Source organism: Mirounga leonina, unplaced genomic scaffold, assembly GCF_011800145.1.
Source record: "Mirounga leonina isolate KUSES-001 unplaced genomic scaffold, KU_Mleo_1.0 Mir_165, whole genome shotgun sequence".
In the NCBI taxonomy this organism is placed as follows: Eukaryota; Metazoa; Chordata; class Mammalia; order Carnivora; family Phocidae; genus Mirounga; species Mirounga leonina.
The window spans coordinates 63,747,682-63,774,366 of record NW_023270415.1 but is presented as its reverse complement, the minus strand read 5'-3'; the positions used below and the strand labels follow the sequence as shown (position 1 = coordinate 63,774,366).

The following is a 26,685-nucleotide window of genomic DNA, read 5'->3' as shown; positions in this document are numbered from 1 at the left end:
CTTTTTCCATTTCAGTCCAGTTTGTGCTTGGTTTCTGACCTTCAGTCTCATGTCCTGTTTCGGATCCTCTTCTGCCCTTTGGACAGAAGTCAGTATTTGGTTTTGCTAGCTTTAATGTTTGGTGCTATAGATGTTGGTTCTGTTTTCCTCTTCTGGCCTTGGGTAGGGGGAATCATATTCCAGTTTTGGCCTCTTAGCCTTCCCAGCTAATTCTAAATTATACTCACAAAACCATAAGGTGTTAGACTAAGGAGACATTATTGCTTTTAGCTTTTTGCCTTAGGCAGTATGAATCATTCCTAAGCATCTAAGAAAAGAGCATCTTCTCCCATAGTTCACTTGATTCCACAGATGACATTGTCATACTCCCTACAAGGAGAGAGAACATTTTCTCCCCAGAAATCCAAGGCGGTTAGGAGCTTTGGGAAGTTATTGAGAATCTAATAAGTTACCTGTTCTTCAGATTACTTGTCAGGAGAGTGGGATGCTGAGAAAGAAGACTTACATGATACAGAATGCATAAACTAAGACCTATAAGAAGTATTACTTCTCTTGTTTTCTTTAATTCAACTTGACTCTGATTCTCCTCCCCATCCTACCAGGCTGCCAGAATATCCAATCTCAGGCATTATTGGGGTCCCCTCTCTGTCCCAGGTTTGCACCAGAATATGGGAAATATAAGTAATATCTAAAATACACACACACAGATAGACAGAGGGAGAGAGGGGGAGAGAGAGAGACACCAGGGTGAGAGAGAGAGAGAGAGAGGGGAGGTGTTCTAATCTCCAGTCTATATGAAGACCACTGATGTCTCAGAGTCCAAGCCCATAGTAGCCCCCCTGGCCTCTGATGGTTGTTGACTTCTGTGTCACTAATGGGGTCTGGGAACTCCTCCTAAAGCTGACAACTTTCACATTATAGGTCCCACCCTCCCTAGGCATTCATCATAGTTTTAACTTCTAAAGTCATCTCTCCTTTTCAGGGACAGCCACAGAGCAGTATATAGTATACAGATCGCTACTGGTCTGGGGACACACAAATTCCTCTCCCATTTCCTTGACTTCAAAAGCCTTCACCCTCTCATCTCTTCCTCTGGGATACAATCTTTTTAAATACCTACAGGATTTTTATAAAAGACGAAAGAGTTTTGACTTCAAGTTGCTTTTACCAAAGCTCTGGCTTCTACCTGACATTGTAAAACTACAGATTTAGACAATGGCTTTTTTGTTTTTTCATATGTCTCTAGTGACTAGTGTAGTACTTGGTTCAATAAACATAGATTATATAAGAGAATGAATGAAAATTTTATTTTATTTATTTGACACAGAGAGGCATCCATTTGGCTCTTACATACGAGCAGCCAGTTGATATGGGCAACATTATTTATACTACTTCATCTTTCCACAGATAGGTAGCCCCACTAGAGTAATGTTCTTGGCCTCCTTCCCCACCCTCTTACTCACTTCTCTTCATGAGAGAAGTGATTTCTCTAACTGAGGAGTTTGGGAGAAGAGATGAGACAACCCCATTCCATAACAGCTATTGGGATAGCTCTGCTTTTGTGAGGGGTAAGAGGGTGTCTTGGACCAACTGACCCTGTGATTGAGTAAGTAGGTCTGCCTTATCCTAGAGCTCAGTGTTAGGAAGTAACATCCTCCAACTCAACTGTGGGACCCCTTAAAACTCCCAACACTACTATGTCGTGTTCGCTGTGACAGCCATTGGAAATACAAATACCAATAAGTCATGGTCCCTTTACTCAAAAAACTCATGGGTCATAGTGGGGACCAGGCATATTCACATAATTACAATATAATGTGGTAAGTAATGACTCAAATGAGGATTGAGTACTGTGAGAACACAGAAGAAAGACACCTAATCCAACCTGAGGGGTTCCAAGAAAGCTCAAGAAGCAAGCTGAGTCTTAAATGAGAATTAAAATTTAACCGTCAAAACAATAAATAAAACAACTACCATTTTTTTTTAAAGATTTTATTTATTTATTTGAGAGAGAGAGACACAGTGAGGGAGAGAACACAAGCAGGGGGAGTGGGAGAGGGAAAAGCAGGCTTCCCGCGGAGCAGGGAGCCCGATGCGGGGCTCGATCCCAGGACTCTGGGATCATGACCCGAGCCGAAGGCAGGTGCTTAACGACTGAGCCACCCAGGCGCCCAAACAACTACCATTTATTAACAATGTGTAATGTTCTAGGTAAGTGCTTTACATTTAACTATTAATTTAATCCTCAGAACAGTCTATGAAGTAGGTTAATATTCTCATCTGAACAATGAGGATGTTGAGACTCAAAAAGCAAATTTTTTGAGTTCATACAATGCATAAGTGACGAAGATGGAGGCATGCATTTTTTGGTATTTTAAAACAGGATTCAGTGAACTTTTTCTATGAAAGGCTCGATGTTACAACTACTCTCAACTCTGCTAGAGAGCCGACGTAGTGCATAGAGCATGCATAAATCAGTGGGCGTGGCTGTGTTCCCATTAAATTTCATGGACACTGAAATTTGAATTTCATATAATTTTCCTGTGTCTCTAAGTATTTTTCTTCTCCTAATTTTTTTTTTCAACTGTTTAAAAAGACAAAAGCCATTCTTAGCTAGGTAAAAACAAGCCATATTCAAAGATTGGGCCAGATTTGGCCCATGGGCCATGATTGCCAATCTCTGAATTAAATTATTTTATACCCAAATTCTTCTCTGATTCTTGCTTGCAGTTTTCCCCCTTCTTTGTGATGGCTGGGATTTTAGTTGGCTTTATTTTGTCTTTATTGTTGTGAGTTATTGGATTTTCTTTGATGTTTTCTAAGGTGGAAAATAATTTTTAAGCCTTCCCAAAGTGCCAGTTAGCTGAAAGTAAGGAAGCTTGTGCGGGCGCCCATTAGGAACCATTACAGTCTGTCTGCCCTGCTGTGACTCTGAAATATTTGGCAGAACTTTACTTCTTGTTCTTTCAGCCCATTTTGGTTTTTCCTCACTATTCTCTGGTATATCCCTCTGAGTTAAGAAGTTCCTTTCTTTATAAGTCCAGATGGGGAAGCTGATAATAAACAGACTGGCGACTTCACAAAATGACCTGTCAGTTTTTACTACATGGAGGTTTTGGGTGAGCCATAGAACATTCCTTCTATTTTCCAAAGATGAGGAGTTAAAGGCTCTTATACATTGTGATATGGAAGCCTTCTTGTAGGAAAGGCCCAAGTAACGTAAAATTGTCAAAGTTCAAATCTGACTCTTACGAAAATTATGAAGAGATAGAACTTACTTTTTGAGCACTTCCATCCTTTCTTAGAGTTTGTTATGCCTGCTTAACATCTGCTTACCTACCTGCACCCTGAGGTGCCCAGGACCCTCAAATGTCCCTTGGTCAGCTACTCAGATCAGTCATAAGTAGAATGGTTTTTAGTCTTTTGAAACTGTTGGATGAGAACTCCTCCAGACAACCAAAAATGGATCATTTTTGGCAGAACTACTACTTGCCTCCCTAATATCCATTGTCCCTTTCTTCCTTAGTAATAGAACCCCAGATTGTTACCCAGACAAATGACTGTCTAGAAATAAAGACTAATTTTCATAGCTTCTTTATAACCAGCTGTGAACAAATGGCTATGTTCAAACAATGATACATATGGGAAATTGACCTTCAGCAGCTTTCATGAAGCACACTTAGGTCTCTGGTATGCACCACTGCTATCTCTTCTTTTTGTCTCTTTGTCCTTGAAATAAGGAACCTATGGCTGAAGCTCCAATAGCCACTTTGACCGTGAGTATGAAGGCCACATACAAGGGATGGTGGGTGAAGAGCTGAAAGAAGGAATCCTGGCCCCTAATTTCCTACAGCCACCAAAATAATTCTGGATGACCTCTGGATTTCTTGTATATGGGGAAAAAATAAATCTTTATCTTATTTAAATAATCACTTTATTGTGTTCCTATCATTCACAGCTCCCTTAACTCTAACTGATACAATAATCAAGTTAGCCAAACTCCTATGGGTAGAAATATTATCTCTCTGGCTTTTTGAGGCAGTCCAACTCATGTATCACCAGGTACCCAGTGGCTGGGAAAGGTGATCAGGGGCACCTCCACAACTGTTACAGCAATTTCCTGGCTCCTCCTTGTCAGTTTCAGGTCAGTCGTCAGCTCAGCTTTGAACTTGGATGTCTTCCATTTTACCTAGAGACACAGGGTAGGAGAGAGGCCAAGAGCAGAAACTCAAGACTTCTCTCGCCCATACCTGCCCAACCACTTATTCCCTGCTTGTCCTTGAGTAAGTTAACCTCTTTATGCCTCAGTTCCTCATCACTAAAATGGTGGCGTGAGTAGTTAACTACTTTATAAGATTATCATAAGGATGAAGTGAGATAATGTATGGGATGTGCTGAAGACAGTGTCTAGCACAAAGGAGTGCTAAGTCTGTGTTTGTTACTATTATTATTATCATTAAGGTATTTGATGCTTTGGACGTGATGTTGATAGCACTTTATCTTCCTGGTATAGAGTTACTGTTTTTCATTTTATTCCTTTATAAGTTCATTTAAAATATGTGTCCAAATCTGCCCATCTCATCCCCTCTCCCATCTACTTAGAACAAGGGCATTTGGAGCCAAGACCCTGAGGCCCAGATGCCAACTGAGTGGCTGGTGTCAGAAATCAGAGGGGATTGAATTACAACAGGTGTCCCTTGTGAGGTGCCTCAGGCACAGAAAGCCAGAATCCTTGAAGAAACGGCAAGACATAAACAAAAGTTATCCTATTAAAAAAAACCCAAACAAATAAAACAGACGATAAATTTCCAAAAAGCTCTTCAGCCTCACTTGCAATGTAAGTTAAAACAATAAAGAATCATTTTTCATCTCTCAGGTTGACAAAGATTTAAGAAGTTTGATAATGCTTAATCTTAAAGACAGTGTAGGAACATAATGAATTCGGGTTCTGTCTCCCCATGTGATCTTTAAGCACACAGAGACATATGTAGGGAGAAAGAGAGACATATATGGATAAACAGATCCTTTTGTTGTTTTATTTGAAAAAATAGCTCATCCTATACCTCCTATTTTATTATTTGCTGTTTTGACTTAAAATGATTGTTTTTAAATTAAGATATCATCAACATGTAACATTGTATTAGTTTTAGGTGCACAGTATAATGATTCGATATTTGTATATATTGTGAAAGGATCACCACACTAAGTTTAGTTAACATCTGTTACCTCACACGGATGCAGTTTTTCTTCGTGTGATGAGAACTTCTAAGATCTACTCTCTCAGCAACTTTCAAATATCCAGTGCAGTATTAACTGTACTGTCATCGAGGTGTATGTTACATCCCCAGGTCTTATTTATCTTATAACTGGAAGTCTGTACCTTTTGACTTAATATTATTTTGACATCTTTAAAAATATTTGTCTAGCATTCCCAATTTTGGACACCTCAAACATTTCCAGTTTTGTACTACTATAAAAAATGCTGCACTGAACTCCCTCACATGGTTCCTTTGTGCACTTGTGTGAGGGCAGATGTCAGAAAAATTCCCAAAAACGGACTTGTTGGGTCAAAGTGTATGTGCATCATAGTGCTGAAAAGCTCCCTCAAAAGTTTGTTTTATTGCCATTTCTTCGCGGATTCTGGCTTTCTGTGTCTGAGCCACCTCGCGCAGGGACCCCTGCTGTACTTCAGTCTTCTGATTTCTGACATCAGCCATTCAGTTGGCATCTGGGCCTGACTATCCTGGCTTCAGATGTCCTTGTTCTAAGTGGATGGGGAGGGGATCAGAGGGGATCAGGTTTGGACACACTCATCCAGGAGAGTTAGTTAGGTGACAGAATGAAAAACTGTAGATCTTCTTTTTCTAAGTCATGCCTCCTCCACAAGGAAGAGGGAATAGGCTATATAAGCCCCTAGGCATCTCCAAGCTGGTGTAAGTCTTCATCCAGCTCCAAAGTCTCCAACTGCACAATGTGGCCTCTTGAGAAGCCATTACTCTGTACTGAGGACTATTCAGAAAGCCCCAAAAGTTCTCCCATCCTGCTATCATCCTATGCCAGAATTACCAGAATTGAATCCCTTAGGGAATGTTGAGAAGCGCCGGATTCTCCAGGCAGTAAGATCTCCCCAGCCTGGGGCCTTTAGAGCCCACAAATTTAACTCTGGCTAATACATTTCCCAGAGCTCCTGGCATCCCCTCCTAGCACCAACTACAGCAGATGACACATTAGAGAAAATAGAGTCCAGAAAACTATGTTCCCACTTTTCAAATAATGCAGATCAAGTAAAATCCATCTGTGGGTCACAGTTTGGGTGGGTACAAACTTTGAATCACTTTTTCAAGAACTTGTGCAAAGCCCTGTGTTGTGAAATAGGTATATATACAGCAGCCTTCAGAGGCCTCCTAAACCCCTTTCACCAATCCCCTGAGAAAAGGCATGGTTCAGTGCATCCTTCCTTAGGGGAGCCTCTCTTCTCCCACGGATATTGCAAAATCTTGCTTTTCCTAAACCCCTTTCACCAATCCCCTGAGAAAAGGCATGGTTCAATGCATCCTTCCTTAGGGGAGCCTCTCTTCTCCCACGGATATTGCAAAATCTTGCTTTTCAACCACTCCAGGGAGTACCTGAACTCAGGAAGCTAGGGCATTTGGCAAAAGCAACAAATTCCCCTTCAGAACAAAGAGGCAGAGTGATAAACCCAGGTCTAAGAACACACCGTGCTAACCTGTAGCTCTCTCGCCAGGTAAGCCACCTGAGCTCTGAGAATGACTGCATCACGCAGCTTAACCAATCACCCAGCCGTGACTCCTGCTTCTCCAGTCAACCTGTGCCCTCCTCACCATCACCAGCTCTGGTCTGCACGCATCCGCTGTCACCACGTCTTTCAAGTTCTAACTCAACACTCACTTCTCTGGCCCTGCCCTTCTCTGCGGATGCCCACCTTCCACATTCTCCCAGACACCGAAGTGTTCAATCTCCACCAGAGTGGGTTCCTGTGTGTGTTCAGAGAATCGGAATGACACAGTGAACCTCTCCAGGACTTTGACATCTGGCAGACGTGTGGTTGAATTCCAGCTCTGGCAGTAGCCAGCTATGACCTTGGGCAAGTTACTTAATAGTTGCCTCCACTGTCAGATGGATTATCACAGTTGCCTTGGAGAGTTGTTTCAAGGATTAAATCAGATAATACACGTAAAGACCTTAGCTCTGTTCTTGACTCATGCTATCAGACCTATTATTCTTAGTGTTACCTCTATTTCTCTAATTTCTAATGTCACATAATTATTTTTTTTAATTCAGATTGTCCATCCCTTGAAACAGAAACCAAGTCCTGTGTTTTTTAATCCCATAAAAGCATCTAACACAGGCTATTTATGGATTAGTCAATAATAGTTTCTGAAATTATTGAAATATTTACATAATATTGAGGTCAAAGGTGAGAGGGACATATGAATCAGGTTTAAAAGTTGATGGCCTCAACAGAATTAGCACAGTATTGTATAGAGACTAAAGAAAAATGCTCAAGCTTAACTCAGAAAACCTGAGTTGTGGTAACCTTCCTAAAGTCTCACAGCCATGCTAAGCTTTTGTGTCCTCAGCAGAAATGATGCTTAACAATATCTGACCTGCTTACCTTACCAGGCATTTTGAGGATCTGTTGCCATCATCATCATGAAAACATTGTCAAACAGTAATATAAAAAATGAAAGACCTGAGAATGGTTGGGTAAATTAGACTTATTATGATTACCTAGGAAAGGAAGAAATAGGCAGGCTCTTTCTCCTGGAAACTGCTAGACCTCTGAGCATTGTTCAAATTTGTAGCCTTGAAATGTGTGCCTCCTGTGGATGATGGAAGGGCAGGCTGTACTTCCCAAGGCTGCTCAGAACCAGATCTGCTTGCTCCTTAAACTCTGCCCCTGCCCCTGCATTAAGCCTGTGGTGTGGCTAAAGCTAATTTCTAAAATATTAGGGGCATTCAGAGGGAACAAAGTCCAGAAATGTTCTCTGGGTTGACTACATTTACCGAGAATAGAATTCTGAAACTCCTATAGATTCAAAGAAACCTAAACTTCACCTCTATACAAATCCCATTTTTAACACTCCTTGGTTCGTGTTATTTGGGTTTCCTTTCATTTGTTTTTGCTACAAGTGTTTGGAAGTGTTTGCTTCTTGACAACTGGGAGTTTGAAAAGAGGTGGAAAATTACTATCAGATAGCTGTTCCATGCCCTTTTTTGGTAAGAACCTAATATAAAATCATTTGGTCTGGTGCTGAACCATAGCGCAGGAAACAAAATGTCTGCCATCTTATTTCTGTCAATAGCTTGGGCACGGATATAGGTTGAAGGAGCACACCATGAAGCAGAAGGAAGGTCAGCTGGCTAGCTGCCAGAAAACCTACCTTGTAAGCTTTACATTTAGTGTATGAGCAGGGATGGGTAGACCTTGGAGCTCAGACACTTGATTCTATGAGAACATGAGATTGTATCAGAGTACCGAGGATAGAACTGCCATATGCAAACTTCCCAGAGACAGATACAGAAACCCAGACCCTCGCTTCAGTTCCTTTCACTGGGAGATACAAAGGCATGATCTAAAGATCAAAACCAGACTGTATATGTCTTTGGTTTGCTTGTGTTTTTTTCATTTGTGGGGCCAAATTACATTCAACACAATTTTAAGCCAAATTTTTTCCAGCTTAATTGAAATAAAATTGACATATAACATTGTGTATGTTTAAGGTGTGCAACGTGATGATTTGATATACATCTATACTGTAAAATGATTAAGTAACCTTCAGGTTACTTAACATACCCATCACTCACATAGTTACATGTTTTTACTTTGTGGTGAGAACTTTTAAGACCTACTGCCTTAGCAACTTTCAGGTATATAGCAGTGTATTGGGTAACTAGAGTCACCATGCTGTACATTACAACTCCAGAACTCAATCATCTTATAACTGGAAGTGTGTATCCTTTGACCACCTTCACCCATTTTCCTCACTGTCCCCCTACACCAATGTACTCTCTGTTCCTATGAGTTCATTCTTTAGATTTCACATATAGGAGAGATCATACAGTACTTGTCTCTCTGTCTGACATATTTTACTTATCATAGTGCTCTCAAGTTTCATCCGTGTTGTCACAATTGACATGATTGCCTTCTTTTTTTATGGCTGAATAATATTCTACTGTATTCATATATACCCCATATTCTTTATCCTTTTATCCCCTGACACTAAGGTTGTTTCCATACTTGGCTATTGGGAATAATGCTATAATGAACATGGAAGTACAAATATCTCTTCAAGATAGTGATCTTATTTCCTTCAGATATATACCCAGAAGCAGGATTGCTGGGTCATATGATTGTTCTATTGTTAATTTCTTGAAGAACCTCCAGACTATATTCCATAATGGCTGTACCAATTTACATTTCCACCAATAGGGCACACGGGTTCCTTTTCTCCACATCCTCACCAGCCTTTGTTAGCTCTTGTCTTCTCGATAGTAGCCATTCTAATTGGTTGAGCCAAATTTTAAGAATCATTTAAACGTAGGTTTCTTGATTGTCTTGGGAGATCAGAAGACCTGGCACCTCTGCTTTCCCAGATGGCAACAATCCTCATTGCTGAGCAGTGGTGCCCTTTCCAGGAAGTTTGTGCCCTCTAGATTTACACATCTGTTACCACTGATTATTACCCAACACTGGGGCCATTTATCACGGCATTTGCATGGTTTTTCTTACAATAGAGAAATATCTCTTCTACACTTAGGTCTCTATCAGAGAAATTTAGAAAACAGAATAGAAAATTAGAAGGCAGAGTATTTCTTTCTTTTTTTAAAATTTTACCCATTTATTTGACAGAGAGAGAGAGCACAGGCAGGGGGAGCAGCAGGCAGAGGGAGAGGGAGAAGTAGGCCCCGTGCAGAGCAGGGAGCCCGATGCGGGACTCGAACCCAGGACCCCGGGATCATGACCTGAGCTGAAGGTGGACGCTTAACTGACTGTGCCACCCAGGTGCCCCTAGAAGGCAGAGTATTTAAAGAAAATTGAAAGAGGCCATACTTCCTTTTGGAGGTGAAGAATAACATAAACAATAATAAACAGAATAATGTACCATAATAATGTAAATATATATAATATGTATAAAATAGTACATATATTATTTGCACTGTCACAAATCTCTCCATCCCTAATGTAAAACTGCAATAATTTCAGCCTTGAAAGAATTTTAGATTTCATTGGTTACACCACCGGACTTTTTGTGATAGAATCTAAGTTCACTCTAAGTAGATTCTATTGGGAAAAACAAGAAAAAGGAAAGAAAGAAAGAAAGAGAGAAAGAGAGAGAGAAAGAAAGAAAAGAAAAAGAAAGAAAGAGAAAGGAAGGAAGGAAGGAAGGAAAAGAGTAAAAAGAAAGAGAAAAAGAAAGAAAAAAGGAAGGAAGGAAAGAGAAAAAAGGAAGGAAGGAAGGAAAGAGAGAAAAAGAGGTAGGGAGGGAGGAGGGAGGGAGGGAGGGAGGGAGGGAGGGAGGGAGGAAGGAAGGAAGGAAGGAAGGAAGGAAGGAAGGAAGGAAGGAAGGAAGGAAGGAATCCCCAATAACCCCCAAATAAATTGTTCAGCTGCTAGACTTTTTGGAAAAAAGAAAATTGCAATAAAGTTGTTTTTGCTTTTGTGCAAAAAGAGGACACCCTTGCTCTGATTGTAATCTAAAGCTGCTTTTACTTGGGGCATTGACGTTGGTGACACCAAGAGGCACAACCACAGTTTTTTAACCTTTCAGAAAGCCTGTGGGACAGAGTTCAAAACACAGCAATGTTAAGGGTGCCAAAGACTCACTCTGGAAGAGAGGTTGATCCTCTGGAGGGCTTCCCTTTAAAAATGATTTAAAGGCCTTCACTCAGAAGACCACAGATGTAAAATCAGAGCTTCAGTCAACTGAAGCTTAAAAGGTGGCAAAGGGAGCAAGGTAACCCAGCGGAAAAGGGACATGATGTGGAGTTTGTCAGACTTTAGTCTGAATTCCAATTCTTCCACCCCAAACTGCTGTAACCTTGAGTGGGTTTCTACAAAGTTGATGTGAATAGTACACGAGAAAACATAAACTGGCCTTTTGTAAGTACTTTCACATGCTGGTTCTGATTCTCTTCTCTGTTTCCTTGATACCTACTAACGGTGGCTATCACGGACGGAATGCCCACTGTTTGCCAGACCAAACAGTCCCTTCACCGAGTTCCAGGTTCCCTTGCTTTTCAAGTGGCTTCAGACCTTTTCTCAGCATTTTAATGCATTGGAGCAGGGGACATTCCCTTTCTGTAAAGGGCCCGCTTAGAAATACTTTTATATTTGTGACTCTCTCTACAGTCAAAGGGCTCAAGGGTCAGAGGGCTCTACATTTTCTGTCACAATTACTCCACTCTGCCTGCCACTGAGTGTGAAAGCAGCCAGAGACAATATGTGCACAAACGGGCATGGCTGTGTTCCAAAAATACTTAACTTACAAAAACAAGAAGCTGGACCAGGGGCCATAGTTGGCCAACCCTCGTACTTGACTATGAATCTTTGCATCCCATACACAGTTCCTGCTTTCCGAATGCACACTTTAAAAATTTCAATGTGTTTTAGGAATGAGGGAGGAGGGCTGAGAGGAAGGGACAGAAGAAATAGCAAGAGACCTCAAGTGAATTTCTATATGCATAAAAAGAATGGATTATCCACTTATACCTTGCTAGGTTCTTGGAAAGATTGCAACAGTGAAAGTATGTGAAAGTGCTTGGGTTAGAATCAGGGAGCATTAAATCAGTTCCTTTTTCTTTCTCTACCTACCGTTCAAGATTATCCACAATTACTAAATATTTGTTGAGTACCCACTATCACTTCAGGTTTGACTGAGCTAGAACCACTGAATCCTAGAAGAAGGGAGATTTAGTCCTGGCTTTGCCTCCAAGGAAGTGTGACTTTATGGAGTCTTTGGCCTTAGGTTTCCACACCTGTAAAATGACACATATCTCCTCAGCCCTTTTAAGAATGCGATCATATTTGCATTTACATTTGGAAAAAATATACATTTTTCAGACCCTACCTAGGACATCTGAATCCTTTGGGATGGGGCTTAGTTTTCTGCATTATTATCCCCAACTCTATTTTGGAAAAAAAAAAAAGGCAAAACAAAACAGTATTAAACCTACAAAAAAGTTAAAAGAATCATACAATGAACCCCCATTTACCTCTCACTAGATTCACTTATTCTTATTTTTGCCATATTTGCTTCATAGATCTTTCTTTTGCTCTTGCTGTCTTTTTCTGTCTCTATATTTGGAAGTCAGTTGATAGTTTGCCACATTTTCTTGGTAATTACTCTCTTTCCCCATTTGAAAGCCAGTTCCAGACATCATTTCACACCTAAAGACATCAGTGCATATCTTCTAAGAATGAAGACATTCTGTAACGATAATGCTGTTATCACATCCAAGGAATTTAATTAACACTGATGCAATTATATTATCAAATATATAGTCTATATTTATTTATTATTTATTTATTTATTTATTTTTAAAGATTTTATTTATTTATTTGACAGAGAGAGACACAGCGAGAGAGGGAACACAAGCAGAGGGAGTGGGAGAGGGAGAAGCAGGCCTCCCGCGGAGCAGGGAGCCCGATGCGGGGCTCGATCTCAGGACCCTGGGATCATGACCTGAGCCGAAGGCAGACGTTTAACGACTGAGCCACCCAGGCGCCCCTATAGTCTATATTTAAATGTCTTTGATTGCCACCAAAAAATGTCCTTGTATTTTCTCTTTGATGATCTAGTCCAAGATCCTTCATTTTATTTGGTTTTCATGTCTCTTTAGCTTCCTTTCATTTAGAAAATTCCATCATGTTTTTTTGTCTTCCATGACTTGACATTTTCAGGAAATCCAGGCCACTCGCTTTGTAGAATGCACCCCACCCCCGTTCTGGTTCTGCCTGTTTTCCCATATCTAGATTATTTCGATGGTAAATTGGATCAAGCATCTATATGTTATTTTGTGTACCTTTATTGGAATATATTCTAAAGACAAAACGAATTGCAAAGAAATTTTGAACTTACTAGGTAAGTTTGTTGTTGGTATTGGAATAGTGATAGTAACTCTGAAACAATTTCTTTCTATATTGCAGGACACATTCACAACAATGAATACGTTGACATTTTTGGAAACCAGATTCTCATGTATCAGAAGACAAAAATATGGAATAAGGAAAAGTAAGAAAGTACCTTATGGTGTTGGATTCAAATTGGGGATATGAGTACAAACTCAATCTACCTGCCACCATAGTAGAGATAAGCACATCTAGTCTCCAGATCTTGGTTTTTAAGTAACATTTCATACTAAAAGGAACCAGGGCTCCTTAAGGAATGGCTGATCCCAGGGCTAGGCAGATAACATACAAGTTATAGCTTATTATGCCAGAAAACAAAAGGAAAAAAAATGTATGCTTAAAGACAATGGGGGTCTATCAAAAGTACACAGGAGTCAGCTTGAGGAGGCTTGTGCTGGCCAAATATGGTATATCTAAGCAAAAAACAGAATAATAATAGTAATGGAATATAGCACATTAGATAAGAATCCATCAGAGTGAAATTAAAAAACAATAGCAACAAAAAAGACTGTATATAAAAGGAAGACCCTCATTTCAGATGGATGTCTGTTAATAAATGCAGAAGGAATTACTGAATTCAGTATCATTTTTAATATGCTCCCCAGGTGGTTCTCATTCCCTCCCAAGTTTGGGAACAACTGCTAGATGTTTCCTTGAAGCTCTTTAATTCTACAACAGCTATAAAAACTTAAGTGCAGCCCCTGCCTTGGAAAAACTAATAATAGAAATGTAGGAAAAACAGAAATTCTAGTCAGCCTGTTGACAACGTGTTTCCTATAAAGTACTCCTGAAAGTATTTTCCCCCACTATTTAATATCCAGTCATCCGGGCTACTCCTGACACTTGCCGTTCTATTCTAGCATGGTCCTAGGGGATCTCCTTCCTTCCAAAACCAATGGAGATACTGGCAGTACAAAATACTGACAAAATATTGACACCCAATGGAAATATTGGGTACAAAATATTGACACCCAATGGAAACAGGAAAAGGAGGCAGCTACCTGGGATTGTTTCCAGGCTCTGCCTTTTGCTTGCTCCTACTTTTCTTTGTCCCTTCACCAGGCAGACAAGAGCTTTCAGGCATCAAGGCATTCTTGGAGTTTAGTCCAGTGGACCCTCTATGTAAATCCAGTGTCTTGTGATACCTCAGAGGGCTTTAATTTCCATTCCAGAAGTAGGGCAATAACCCTTTGCTTTTGAATGTGTCTTCTGCCTCTGGGCTTCCAAGTTTTCTAATTAATTGGGGCTATTTATTTTATAGTTCTAATATAATCATGCAGAGAAGCAATTTAAAAGTGAGCATATAGTTATGAATTTCTCTGCCCATAATCAATCTTTTCCTTGGCTTCCCACATCCAATGGCTGGACTCTAATAATTCTGCTTTTAACATTTTTCAAGCATCATCCTTTGACTTTCCATTTTCTTGCCTTCATTACCAAAGAGTCACTGCTGTTTTCTCTTTAAAGTTTCTCCCTTGATCATGTTAGACTCTAGTCGAAGCAAATGACACCAAAATACCCTTATCCAGGCCCTTGACTTCAGTGCCTTTAGGACACTACTTGTTGCTTGCTCTACCTTTCCCTCGAACTCAACAAATCTAAAAGGAACCCATACCACCTCTTGACCAGTTCTGCCACCTCCTTCCTGGCCACCTAAGCTCATTTAATATATTGTAACAATTAAAAAGCATGAGTTTGGAATCAAACAGAACAATTAGAACGAGGCTTAAATTCCAACTTATAAGCAGTGTGATCTTGTTTTGTTTTTTTTTTCCATGTGATCTTGTTGAGCTCAACATTCTCATCTGTAATATGGGGATAACATGACATATGTCAAATGGTTGCTGTTTGGAATCAATGACATGCTTTGTATGTACAGGGCCTAACAAAGTATAAAGATTTAATAAAACTATTTCATTGGCTTCTCTTCCTCTTTCTAGTTCCGTATATGGTAAATTATCACAATCTGTTCAATATTTCTTTAAACTCTTTCATTTCCACACAAATCCAGCTTGTTATCCCTGCTTAGGTTACTGAATAATCTTTCCAAGTTGTTTTCTTGTCTTCAGTAGCCCCAGAGACTTGTGTTCCTTATGTGTGCAAAGAATCTTGCTAAGACACTTCAGTCTTTCCAACTAACCCATTCCTCATTCTGTCAACAGATTTATCTTCCCTAGGATCTGTTTTTATTGTGCCTCTCCCTTGATTAGGAAGAATCAGTGGCTTCCCAGGACCTTTAGGATAAATTCCACACATGGGGTAAATAGGCTCCAACTTATCTGTAGTGGAGAATTATAATTTGGTCTGGCCCAGTCCTTTTTCCTGCCTTATTCTAGTAAATATATCCCTTTATTTTGGTGAATTGCTTATTATCCCCATTCCAGCCATGGAGCTACATTGGGAGCTGTCAATCATGGTATCTATCTTCAGCCACCAGAGTAGATATGTGATCCAAGCTGAACCATCTTTTTCCCTTTGGATACTTTCTAATTGAGGTGAGGGCAAGAGACCTTTCCTTCTTGGAAGCTGAGTTGGGTACTCTAAACCTTGGCATTGCCAGTGGCCATGGTTTGGCCTTGTGCAATCCAAAAGAATGAAGTGCACTAGTATCAGTTCCAGCTGTACTCAAGGCTAGCCTTTCTCTTGCCCTTAGCGAATTGGCTATGTGAGCGCATGCATTTCCCATTTGGTGTTTGGTGTCGGTTGAGGTTCTATCATTTGGAGCCAAGCATTCTGACTAATAATACTATCTTTTCACCAGCTCTCTGTCTTACTTCTTTCTCAAACCCATCTAAGCTGATCAACCCACTGCTCAGTGAAGATAATCTGTTCATGCTTTTCTTCCTGCCTTTGACCAAGTTGTTCCCCCTGTCAGGAATGTTTGTTCTCTCTTACCTCATTCTCCAAAGTCTGTGCTTCCCTAAGACTCAACTCAAAACCTTTACCTTTCCTGGAGCTCAGTGTGTCCTTCATGAGCACTAGGGAGTATTCCCTTAGCTTAACATCTAAGCTTTAGATTCCAAACCCTAAAAGTCATCCGATATTTAGTTACTAATTGGATCATTCATCCTTGTTATTTCCTACCTTTCTATCAAATTAGAATAAAAATTCCAAGCTCAACTAAGGTCTAGAGGTGAAGGAACTAGTTCCAAATCACAAACCCTATTTGGGGCAGAATACATTGAAGTTTCCTTAAAAATACTCATGTCTGACTGATGATAGTGGAGGAATGAATTTAAAAAGGAAAAATGAACCAGGAGCTTAAATTATCTGAAAATGTCTAGATTGCTAGGGTTTTGGGGGGAAGACAACATAATTTAAAGAAAGTGCTAGAGTTTATTAAATGATGAAAAACAGAAAACCATAAACATTCCATGATCTGGAGGTATTACTAGGCATCACAAATATTGGTGTAATGTCTGAGAGCCTTCCAGGGCTGTCAATGAAGGTGAGGCTCTTGACAGAGAAGGCAGTAGGTGGGAGATATGGTATTTGGGAACTAGCCCAAGTTTCAATTACAGTTTCAGTTAGAATAGAAGGAATGGGTGAGAAATCAGTCTAGGATAAAAGAGGATCTGTGCATAGCCATGCTGATGGACTAAGAGTTCAGAGCAATGAGTTAACAGGGATATTATCTAGGGGAACACAGCTATAGTAGGAGGGAATAAATTGGGTGTTGAACAAAAATGGGCTATCAGGTTGTGAGGTAGAGTATGAGAGGAAGTTTCTCATGGGGTCAAGGGGGATACAGGGGGATGACTCCATAAAGGGAGTAGAGACATCATGGAAAAATTGAGTTTCCCTCACTTTTCTGACTCCAAAGGTTCTGAACGTAATTTAATAATCAACTTCTTTAGGAGTCTAAGGAGCAGCTTAGCAAGATCCTGGAATAGTTATTTGAACTTTCATGTCTATTTCATTTCCTGTTATTTGAAAGATGTGTATGGAAGAAACTTTGATTTCTTATTCCTCTTGACCCTCGGACCAGGACATGATTTATGCCTACCTAAGCCAACTTGCTAAAGTTCCTAGGATGTGGAGGGTTCTCTTACCTACTGGGATTTCAAAGAGCAATTTTGTTCTATGTATCTTTAATATAAGATCTAACCTACCACTCACAGTTTTAAAAAGGATCAACTGTATAATCCCTTAGGAAAAGTGCCTTAAATTTACATCATAGGTATTGAAAGACTGGTATAAGGTTTGTTTCCCCTGCAGGTTGTTATGGAAGGGAAGTAAAGGGGGTGGAACTCAGGAGGAGAACCTGGAAGATAAACATCTAAGTACGTTCAGTTCTGCCCTGGGCTAGCCCTGCTCCTAAAAACGTGCCCCGTGCAGCATTCTGACAACAGTGTGAGCAATCACAGAACTCTCACCTGACTGCCCGGCCAGGCTGATAGCCTGGGTGGTGGTCTATCTGGTTTACCAAGGACCCTCCCAGAAAAGCCAGGCACATGCAATAGAGGGTGTTGCCAACCCTCTTCAAATTGATGAAGGACCTGTTAGCCAACTGGGGCATACCAGAGAATTAAGAATCTGCTTAGCCTTCTTTCTATTCAGTGCCATCCCCCAGTCTCGGTGCTTCACCTCTGAAGTGAGAATCTCTAAGCCAGCATTTTGATTTAGCTGTTTCCACTGATTTCACACTCAGCACTGCAGCTGGCTCCTTCTCCCCGTGTACTCTGTGTTCATGTCTGTCCTCTTGTCTGAATGATCTTTGCATCCTAGCGTGGGCCTCCTGCTGCTTCCTCGTACTCCACAAGCCTTTCGCCAATTGTATTGACATCACTAGGTCTCACCTCAGGAGTTTTGCATTTCAAGTACCCCTCCTGCAAACTCACCCTCTCTCTCTCTCTTTTTCATTCTTTCTCTTTCTCTCTCACTCTTGTTCTGCTCTCTAATCCCCCCTCCCCCAGATATTAAGAAACTCTTTGTCTCCTCTTCTTCACTATTCACCTTGTATCCGCTGTCCATCCTGCAGATTGGACAAATCTCCCTAAAGATGCTCTACCTACTCTTTAGGAAACAGTGCCAAAAATACAGTGATGATATTTTCCAAACCCAAATTTTGGATCACGTGTTCAACCCAATAGAAGTTTACTCAGGAGCTAATAGTAAGTAACATTTTAATCAAGACTGACACTGACAATCCAAAATGTTTGGCTGTTGAAGCTCAAAGAGGACAAGGAGGAAGGTCTGTGTTGCAATCCTCCAAGGCCCTACCTTGTGATCTGGTCCAGCCTCCCTCTCTGATCTTGCCCCTACCTCTCTCTTCCTCCCACAGGCTGCCCCAGCCACGCTGACCTCCTTCTGGTTCCATGAGCCAGACAAGCTGGGTTCTGTCTCAGGTGCATTGTACCGGCACATCCTTCTTCCTAGGACCTTTTTCCCTAGATCTTTGCAAGACTCCCCTCTTCTTACCATCCACGGCTCACTCCCAAGTCACCCCCTCCCAAAGCCTTTCCTTAACAGCGCCACTCCTGGTCTCCCTGTAGTCGCTTGCCCTGGTTACTCTTGACTCTATCACATTGCTCTGGTTTCCCTCTAGTATTTACTTGTGCAAGAAAATATCTTACGTGTTTGTAGTCTTTCTCTATGTCCACTCTACCACCCACTACAACGTAAGCTCCATAGGGCTCGCCTTTGCCGGTTTCTCTGCTCCAGATCATAATGCCTAGAACACTGCCTAGGATGTAGTAGCAACCAAACTCTGTGGGATGACTGAATGAACACATGCTGCTCCTTGTGCATGTACCCTTGGTGTCGTGGAGCTGAGGATTCTGTGACCTGCTCTTGCAAGGCTACGTTCACACAAACCTCTGGAGGAAAAGGCAAGTCCCGCAGGAAGGGACCCACAGAGGAGGATCCCAGTTCTGGCAGGGTGGGAAATGAAAATCAAAAGCTTAGGCCAGAAGGCGGAAACTGAACAGGAGACAGAGCTAAGCAAGAGAAACCTGGTTTAAGAAAAAGGGGGTTGGGGAGCTTCAGGTATAATTTCGGGAATACGGAGTTGGACTGGTAGTCACGAGAACCCAGTTGCAGCTTTGCCACAACTCTGTGGCCTTGGGTCCATCGTTGCTCCACTCTGAGCTTTAAATGGCACACTTATAAAATGAGGAAGGGGCGCCTGGGTGGCTCAGTCGGTTAAGCGTCGGCCTTCAGCTCAGGTCATGATCCTAGGGCCCTGGGATAGAGCCCCGAGTTGAGCCCTGCGTAGGGCTCCCTGCTCCACAGGGAGTCTGCTTCTCCCTCTGCTCCTCCCCCACTCGTTCTTGCAATCTCTCAAATAAATAAATAAAATCTTTAAAACAATAAAATGAGGAAGCTGGAAGTCTTTTCAGTATTTTCCAGTGATCATTCTTTTAAAAAATAAAGGAGATGTAGGAGGGGATAATCTGTTTAACTGCAAGTACTAAGGAGCTACAGGGCACTAGTCTCAAGTCCTGCGAAGAACTAAGAAATGAGGTAAAGAAGGTTTACCCTTGAGAATCCGCGTTGCCAATCAGAGGCCAGAGATGCAGAGCTATCTGAGGAATGAGATAAGACTTTTAGGCCTGTAAGACCACAACAGTCACCAGTTTCAGTATTTTAACATGTCTCCCCCCCCCCCCCCAAAAAACCTGTCAATGAGGGGAGGGCAGAGTGTTCTCTGACCCTGGATAGAGGGAGAGGCCAGAGAAAGGGGCGGGCCCTACCCCTCTACATTCAGGGCGGCTGGGTGCTCCCTTCCAGTGGAAAGGGTGGCCTCACAGCAGGATGCACCCTGTAGCTAATAGGCTCCAAGTCTTTAGGAGAGTGTAGGATAGTGGTTCAGAGTCCAGACTCTTCATATCTGGCTTCGGATCCTGATTGCCATCGACTAGCTACAGAACCCAGGCCAGTTATTAAACCTGTATCTCTACTTATTCACCTATGAAATGGGAATGATGATAGTGGTAAGGATCCGCAAGAATCCCTGGGAGGATTAAATTAATATGTGTAAAGCACGCAGAATAGAGGCTGTTCATATAATTCCACGACAAAGCCACCTCCAGCTAACAAGCATGCCTCAGGCCTAAAGATATTCAGTATTTGTCTCCCCTCCTTCTGATGCCACTTTCAACAAGCTACCTACTTCTTTCCACGTGGGTTTGCTTACACAGGAAAAAAATGTGTTGATCACAGAAATTCTGAGAAATTACCATTCCAGAGCCTGCGCGATATCTTATGGCAAATCAGTAAGTTACTTGGAGTTGTGTCTGGACCTCCCACGTTGCTTGACCACTGAGGTAGGACACAGACATGATGGAAATGGAGGATATCAGTTCCGGCAGGAGGATATCAGTTTTGATTTCCAAATCATCACGCTGGGGTTCTGGTGCCTAGCTCCTCCTTAGTGTTTTGGGTTATTGCATAGACACTCAGGCTCTGATTTCCCTAAAGAGTGAGAAGAGTGAATCCTCAGCCTCTAAAACGGAGGGCATTTCCAACTGGATTTCCCAATCCACAGGGGTACACCCCTATGGGCTCCCTATCTGACCCTGTGGTTGCTGTCCCTGCAGCCGTGGGAACTTTACAGGAAAGAACACAGACCTTCCAGAAAACTGGTGGATTAAAAATGTAGGAAAGGAGGGAGCTGCAAAAGAAAGCTGTAATCCAAGGGTCTCCACTCACCTGCCTCCGGTGACTTCTCAAAAGAAGTCCAAATGTTTTCATGTCATCCAGGGACCCTGCCTGGAACTCCAGCTACCCTTTAGGGGTTCATCTGAATTTTAAAGCATTGTCAATTAGAAGTGTGGGTCATTCTGGAAGGGTTAGAGAATGTTCGGTAATGTCAATGGTGATACACATCAGTGGGAATGTGTTTGATAAGATTTCTTTCCTCTGGACACCTTGCTGGGTTGGGTTTACCTTAAGGAATGAGCAGATTTGTGAGTTTTGTTTTGCTTTGATTTTGGACAGAGGGGAGAGAGGTGTAAAGGGGCGGGGGGTTACATGAGAGACTTAAAACTCTTAAGGAGGCCCATGACACCTGATTAGGGTGGGGGGTGAACCTGAGAGGTTCAAGGACCAGGAGGACTCTGGGAGGTTCAGCTGTGACCTGGGTTATGTTGGCATTTCCGGATTGGCCTAGTAAGGTAACCAATAATTATCATATTGTTCCCCTGGAAAAATGCAGCCTGAGCTCCAAATAAGTACCTAGTAAAGGAACTTTTCAGATACATTCAATCCATTGACACTGAGTTCTCAAATGGTGGACTTCCTATAGTGGATCTTGGGAAGAAAGAAAGTCCCAGGAAACATTTGGTATGGCGCTGGGGGAAAAAAGGTCAGAAGCGTAGAGTATATTCGGTGTGAAAGCTGGAAAGACATCAGTTCCTGGGGTCTGGGGCAGACAGTGACCTGCTGAAAACCCCCACCAGCACAGACAGCTTTCCAGAGATCCGGCAGAAAAATGTCCTGCATTTAAAGAGAGGCAGTTTCGGGCACTCGGGTTATGCTGCCGTTTCTTGCGGGTTCCCGGGACAGCCTTCCCTCGTGACTCTCAGGGAACCCGGGGCCCCCGTCCGAGTCTACCTGAGAATCCTCGCGCGAAGGAGAGACAGGTGAGAACTCAGCAGGGGAAGCCAAGCTTCGGTTTGAGGAAGCCAGCGTGAGGAGACCTGGATACAGATATAGTTGGGGGTGAGGACTGAGGGACGACCCGGGGGACGGGTGTGAAAGGGAAGGGGTCAGGAGCGTCGGGTTCGGGGACGTCGGCAGGACGAGCGGTCCCGGCAAAGGAGCGGTGTGGGCACCCGCGCGGAGGGAGGGTCGGAGGAGAGGCCCGGGCTGGGCGGAGAGCTGGCGCGAGGAAGCCGGGCCCGCGGCGCCGTGGGCTCCCGGGAGCGAGGCGGCGGGGGTCTGGGCCGGCGCGCGGCCGGCGAGCGAGCGCCGGGGCTGCGGCGGCTGCAACAGGTGAGCGGCCGCCGCGCGGCGGGCCCCGCCCCTCCCCGCGGGCGTGCCGCCGCCTCCCGCCCCTCCCGGCGCCGAGCTGCTCCGCGGCTCCCCTCGGTTCGGGCTGTCGCGGCTGGCAGCTGGCTTGTTTCCCCTCCCCTGTGTCTGTGTCTCCTGCTTTTAGGTCGCTCCACCCCGCCCAGGATCGGGCGAGGGGGAACGGGCTGGCTGCGGCCGCCAACTCGCGCCGAGCGCGTGTGCGAACTCCCCGAGCGGCGGCCGGCGCCCGGCCTCCTCCCTGCGGGGCGCGCGCTCCTCGCTGCCCGGGCCCGCGGCCTCCCCCGCAGCCCTTCCCCACTTTTCCCCCCTTTGGCAATCACATGGCATTTTAAGAATGCCGGAAAGATGGCGGTAGCGGCGGCGGCGGCGGCGGCGGCGGCGGGGCCGAGCGGCGGGGGAGGCGGCCGGGCGCCGCGGAGCGGGCTGCTGGAAGTTTTGGTGCGGGATCGCTGGCACAAAGTTCTGGTGAACTTGAGCGAGGACGCCCTGGTTCTGAGCTGCGAGGAGGGCGCCGCGGCGTACAACGGCATCGGGACCGCCACCAATGGCTCGTTCTGCAGGGGCGCCGGCGGCGCGCAGCCCCCGGACTCGCCCGCCGGGGTCCGCACCGCCTTCACCGACCTGCCGGAGCAGGTGCCCGAGTCCATCTCCAACCAGAAGCGCGGCGTGAAGGTGCTGAAGCAGGAACTGGGCGGGCTGGGCATCAGCATCAAGGGGGGCAAGGAGAACAAGATGCCCATCCTCATCAGCAAGATCTTCAAGGGGCTGGCGGCGGATCAGACTCAAGCCCTGTACGTGGGCGACGCCATCCTGTCGGTGAACGGGGCCGACCTGCGGGACGCCACCCACGACGAGGCGGTGCAGGCGCTGAAGCGCGCCGGCAAGGAGGTGCTGCTGGAAGGTAAGGGGTTAACGCCGCGCGGGCCGCGCACACACCCCCTCACCCTCCCACCCCACCCGCACACTCCCCCACGTGCCGGCACAGCCCAGGGGCCCGGCGTGGGGGGGGGGTGGCGGGGAGTCTGGACCACTTTAACCCACCTGGGGGCAAGTTGTCGCTACCCTAGAGTCGCTGCAGGCTTGGACCCAGCAGGGGTGTGTGCAGAGGCTCGGCGAGCAGGGTTTCTTGAGCTACGTGGCAGGCGCAGGGTCGGATGCTTAGGGCACGGTGTCTCATTTTTCCCCGCGGATAATCCGAGGGTAGCGTAGGGGCCGGGAAGTGGGACTGGAAATGAAGGGCAGCCGTCCACGCCACGGTGAGAGCTCACTGAATAAACGCACCTCTCCTAGTTTTCTGCTTTCGCACCATGTTCTCCAAGAAGCCTGGGCAATCCATTTACAAGGGTTCAGTCCTAAAGAAGACAGAGAGGAGTGGCAGTGTTTGAACGCTAAAACCCAGTCATCCTTCTGGACTTCCCTCCTCTCAGATTGGAACCCGGGATTATGCTGGGGAGTTGTGCCAAGAGCTGGGAAGTATGTTGCAGCTTTATGCACAAGTTCCCTTCTGGTGCCAGGTGTTGGGCCGGTCAGTCTGGATTCCAGGCTGCTCTGGGTGGAGGGTTGCTTGAGGCAGTTTTTCTGCCTGCCTTTTCCCGGGATTTTTCCCGAGTGGGGTGGAAACAGTTTTGCATTTGGTAAGTTTCCCCTGAGTGTGAGGCTTCTTAGAAAGGACTTTCTTGAGATCCTGTGTGCCCAATCCCCTAATTTTTCAAGTGAATAGAATAGGTAGCTGCGTTATTGTACCCTTTTCCGATTATGTACAGAAAGGCAGTAGGGTATTAAGTGGATAATCACTCTCCTTTCCCACTATGTCTGTATTTCTTACTTGGTAACTGCCTCCCTGCCCCATACCTTTGTACATACCTCAGCACAAATATCATGTAATTATTTTTGTCTATTTACTCAGCTTCCCCCTCACTGTAGAGGGGTCTTTTATTTATTTAGTTATGGGTCATTTCCCTTGAGTTTAGGTGCTCAGTGATAAGCATCCTGAGTGAATAAATCAATGAACCCATAGCCACAGAAACAGTGTTTCAACCCAGATCTTGTAAACTGGTGGTTGGTTTAAATCCTAAATTAAGGACTTAAGTCAATTTCCTGCTCACCAGATGTGGTGCTGGTGTGTGAAACTGAGAAAGTTCAGAGTTGGGAAACCAGCTTTGTTACATGTGACAGCTGATGCAACTGCTCTGGTACATGATCGTCCGCCTCCTGCCTAGAATACGGAGGGCTCCCCACACCACACATCTTTATTTATCTAGAGGATTTGTGATGTCTTCATATTTAATTGCTACCCTGGATCCAGAAAGGGGAAGGCTATTTGCTTTGGCTTGATGATTAACATAAACAGAAAAAAGTTTTCTTGACTCAAGTGTGTGTTGGTTTGGTGACAAGGGGCAGGTGGGATCTGGGGCAAGTGTAGTTTGGACTACAAACCACTGGGCACCTGCTCAGCCTGCAATGTTTACTGTAAACTATCAGGGGGGACAAAAGGCAGGTCATTTCTATTTCAAGGCCCTGCCCTTCATTATGTCTTTTCTTCTCCTTGGTTTCAATGTAATGAATGATGACTTAGCAAAGAGATATCTCTCACCCAAAAAGAGGAAGGAAAGGTGACTCCCTGCAGTTGAAAATAAACTTAAAGAAAAAGAAAGAGAACAGTTATGTGGCTTTTATGGATGCAGCAACTGAAGAGTGAGTTTTGTAAAAAACCTCTAACATGACATTCTTGGAACACATCATCCTTTGTTGCAGGCAGGACCTCTGGGGGAAGGCCTGTGGGCCTCCTAGACGTGAACCACCTGGGCTTGGGGCAGCAGTTTTATTCCCAGCCTTAGTTTTCAAGAGATCCACTGCAGTCAAGAGAAGCAAGTAGAGGCCCCCCTCAAACCAATGTCTCTCATACTGAGTTGAAGTGTTGGTTCGGAGTGCAGTAGGAGAGATCATATACCATCAAAGCAAATATCACACATCCCCTCTTTTGTAGCTTGGACTGTTACATGGATTCCCAACTGAAGGGGCATCTCAGAACCACCGGAAGGGCCTTTTAAAATCTCATACCTACTTGCCCATATTGTGAAATGCAATCTTGATTGCTGAATTTCTACTCAGGAATGGCTTTGTAGATGTAATCAGCTGGGACGAGAGGCTTAGGGAGATGTTTTAAAGATATGTTTATATGGAAAATACACAGTTTTTTACTTAGATTGCTTTTTTTGTTTTGGGGGTGGTTTGTTTTTTGAGCCAGCCGAGTCCCTCAACTACAGCCAATACACACCCCATTGCATGACATGCGCCCCCTAGTGGAGAATCAATGCCACTGCTAGTGGAACACCCTGAAGTGAAAAGCTGAAAGGCAAGTTTCAAAGCCCGAGTTCTAGTTACTGAGTCAGTCACAGACTTAATCTTAACCTCTTTGAGCCTCAGTGTCTTCTGAAAAAATGGGAATAAGGAGATCGGCTGGACATTCTTACTCTACAGGGCTGCTGTATGGAAGAGAATCTGAGAGTAAAAGAAAAAAAAACATGTATCAAGTGGCTGCTATGATTCATTATAATTCCATGAAATGAAGCTGAAATTGCCCCTCCCGAGGGGTAGTCCATTCCTCATACTGTACTCAAGTTTATAGTTCTTATTTTTAGTCTACTTATTATTATTATTATTACGTAACTGTAATGTTAGGAGACCATTCCTCTGTGGGAAGGGAATCATGACGACAGCTAACCTTTCTTGACTCTTGTATGTGCCAGGCTTTACTTGCATTCGTTCCTTACACTTTTAGTAACTCTGTGAGGCTAGTACTGTTGGTTATTTGCTTAAAGTAACCGGGAGGAGGCTTCCAGGTCTGTCTGACTTCAAAGCTCAGCCTTGTAACTTCTGGCTGAAATTGATACTCCGAGCTTCTCCTTCATCTGTGTACTTAAGCCAGTTGAAGCTTCTTCAGTTCTTGGGCTCAAGATGTTCTTCCCCACTTCTCAAAAATGCTGAAGTGCTTGGGACAGCCTTCAGCAGGAAAAGCAATTGTGTGGGCTACTCAAAAGGGAGGGACAGGAAAGAGGATTGAGTCTAAAAACCTTCATCCACCCAGTGTCTGGCTATATCAAAGGGAGCTCCCGCCACAGTGACCCAACTTCACAATGAGGCAGGGTCTCTGTCATTGAACACCAGGCCAGCAAGGAGATTACGCTGTAATTCAAGCTGAAAATAAAGCGTGGATACACTGTGCCAGTGAAGTCAGTGTTTAACCGGATAGTCATCCAAGTTAAGATCAGACATCTTCACGTTATGAACTCATTTTCCTTTTGGGGGAGGAGGAGCAGGGACCCTGCATTCAGCCATGGAGATATTGAACCATAGAACTGCAGGGGATACCGCATACACAGAGTACAGAGTGAGTGGCCCCCTGTGGAGTGGAGCTGGGCCCAGCTGCATAAATATCCCTGGTAGTTCTGGGTCAGGGGAAGGATGAGGTTTTTTTGCCCTTAGATGGATAGCAAAATAGTAATTTGGAATCTGTCAACCTTTTTATAACTGAAACTACAGTAAAGTTAGTTTCT

At 43.9% G+C, this 26,685-nt stretch overlaps 1 protein-coding gene and 1 long non-coding RNA gene across 2 annotated transcripts in view; one reads left to right on the top strand and one right to left on the bottom strand.

The window, feature by feature from the left end:
- Window positions 1-19,761: 19,761 nt before the first annotated feature.
- On the bottom strand, window positions 19,762-24,193 carry LOC118015166. The gene is made up of 4 exons (XR_004680546.1): window positions 23,993-24,193; window positions 23,171-23,481; window positions 21,710-21,795; window positions 19,762-21,592 (listed from the first exon to the last, which is right to left on the bottom strand). It is a non-coding gene; the product is annotated as an uncharacterized LOC118015166 (long non-coding RNA).
- Window positions 22,151-26,685, top strand: part of SNTB1 (syntrophin beta 1) — a 228,089-nt gene continuing 223,554 nt past the window's right edge. Inside the window, exon 1 of the mRNA XM_035011838.1 lies at window positions 22,151-23,030. Coding sequence (XP_034867729.1) covers window positions 22,475-23,030 — 556 coding nt within the window. The 5' untranslated portion in view covers window positions 22,151-22,474. The remainder of the gene's footprint in view (window positions 23,031-26,685) is intronic.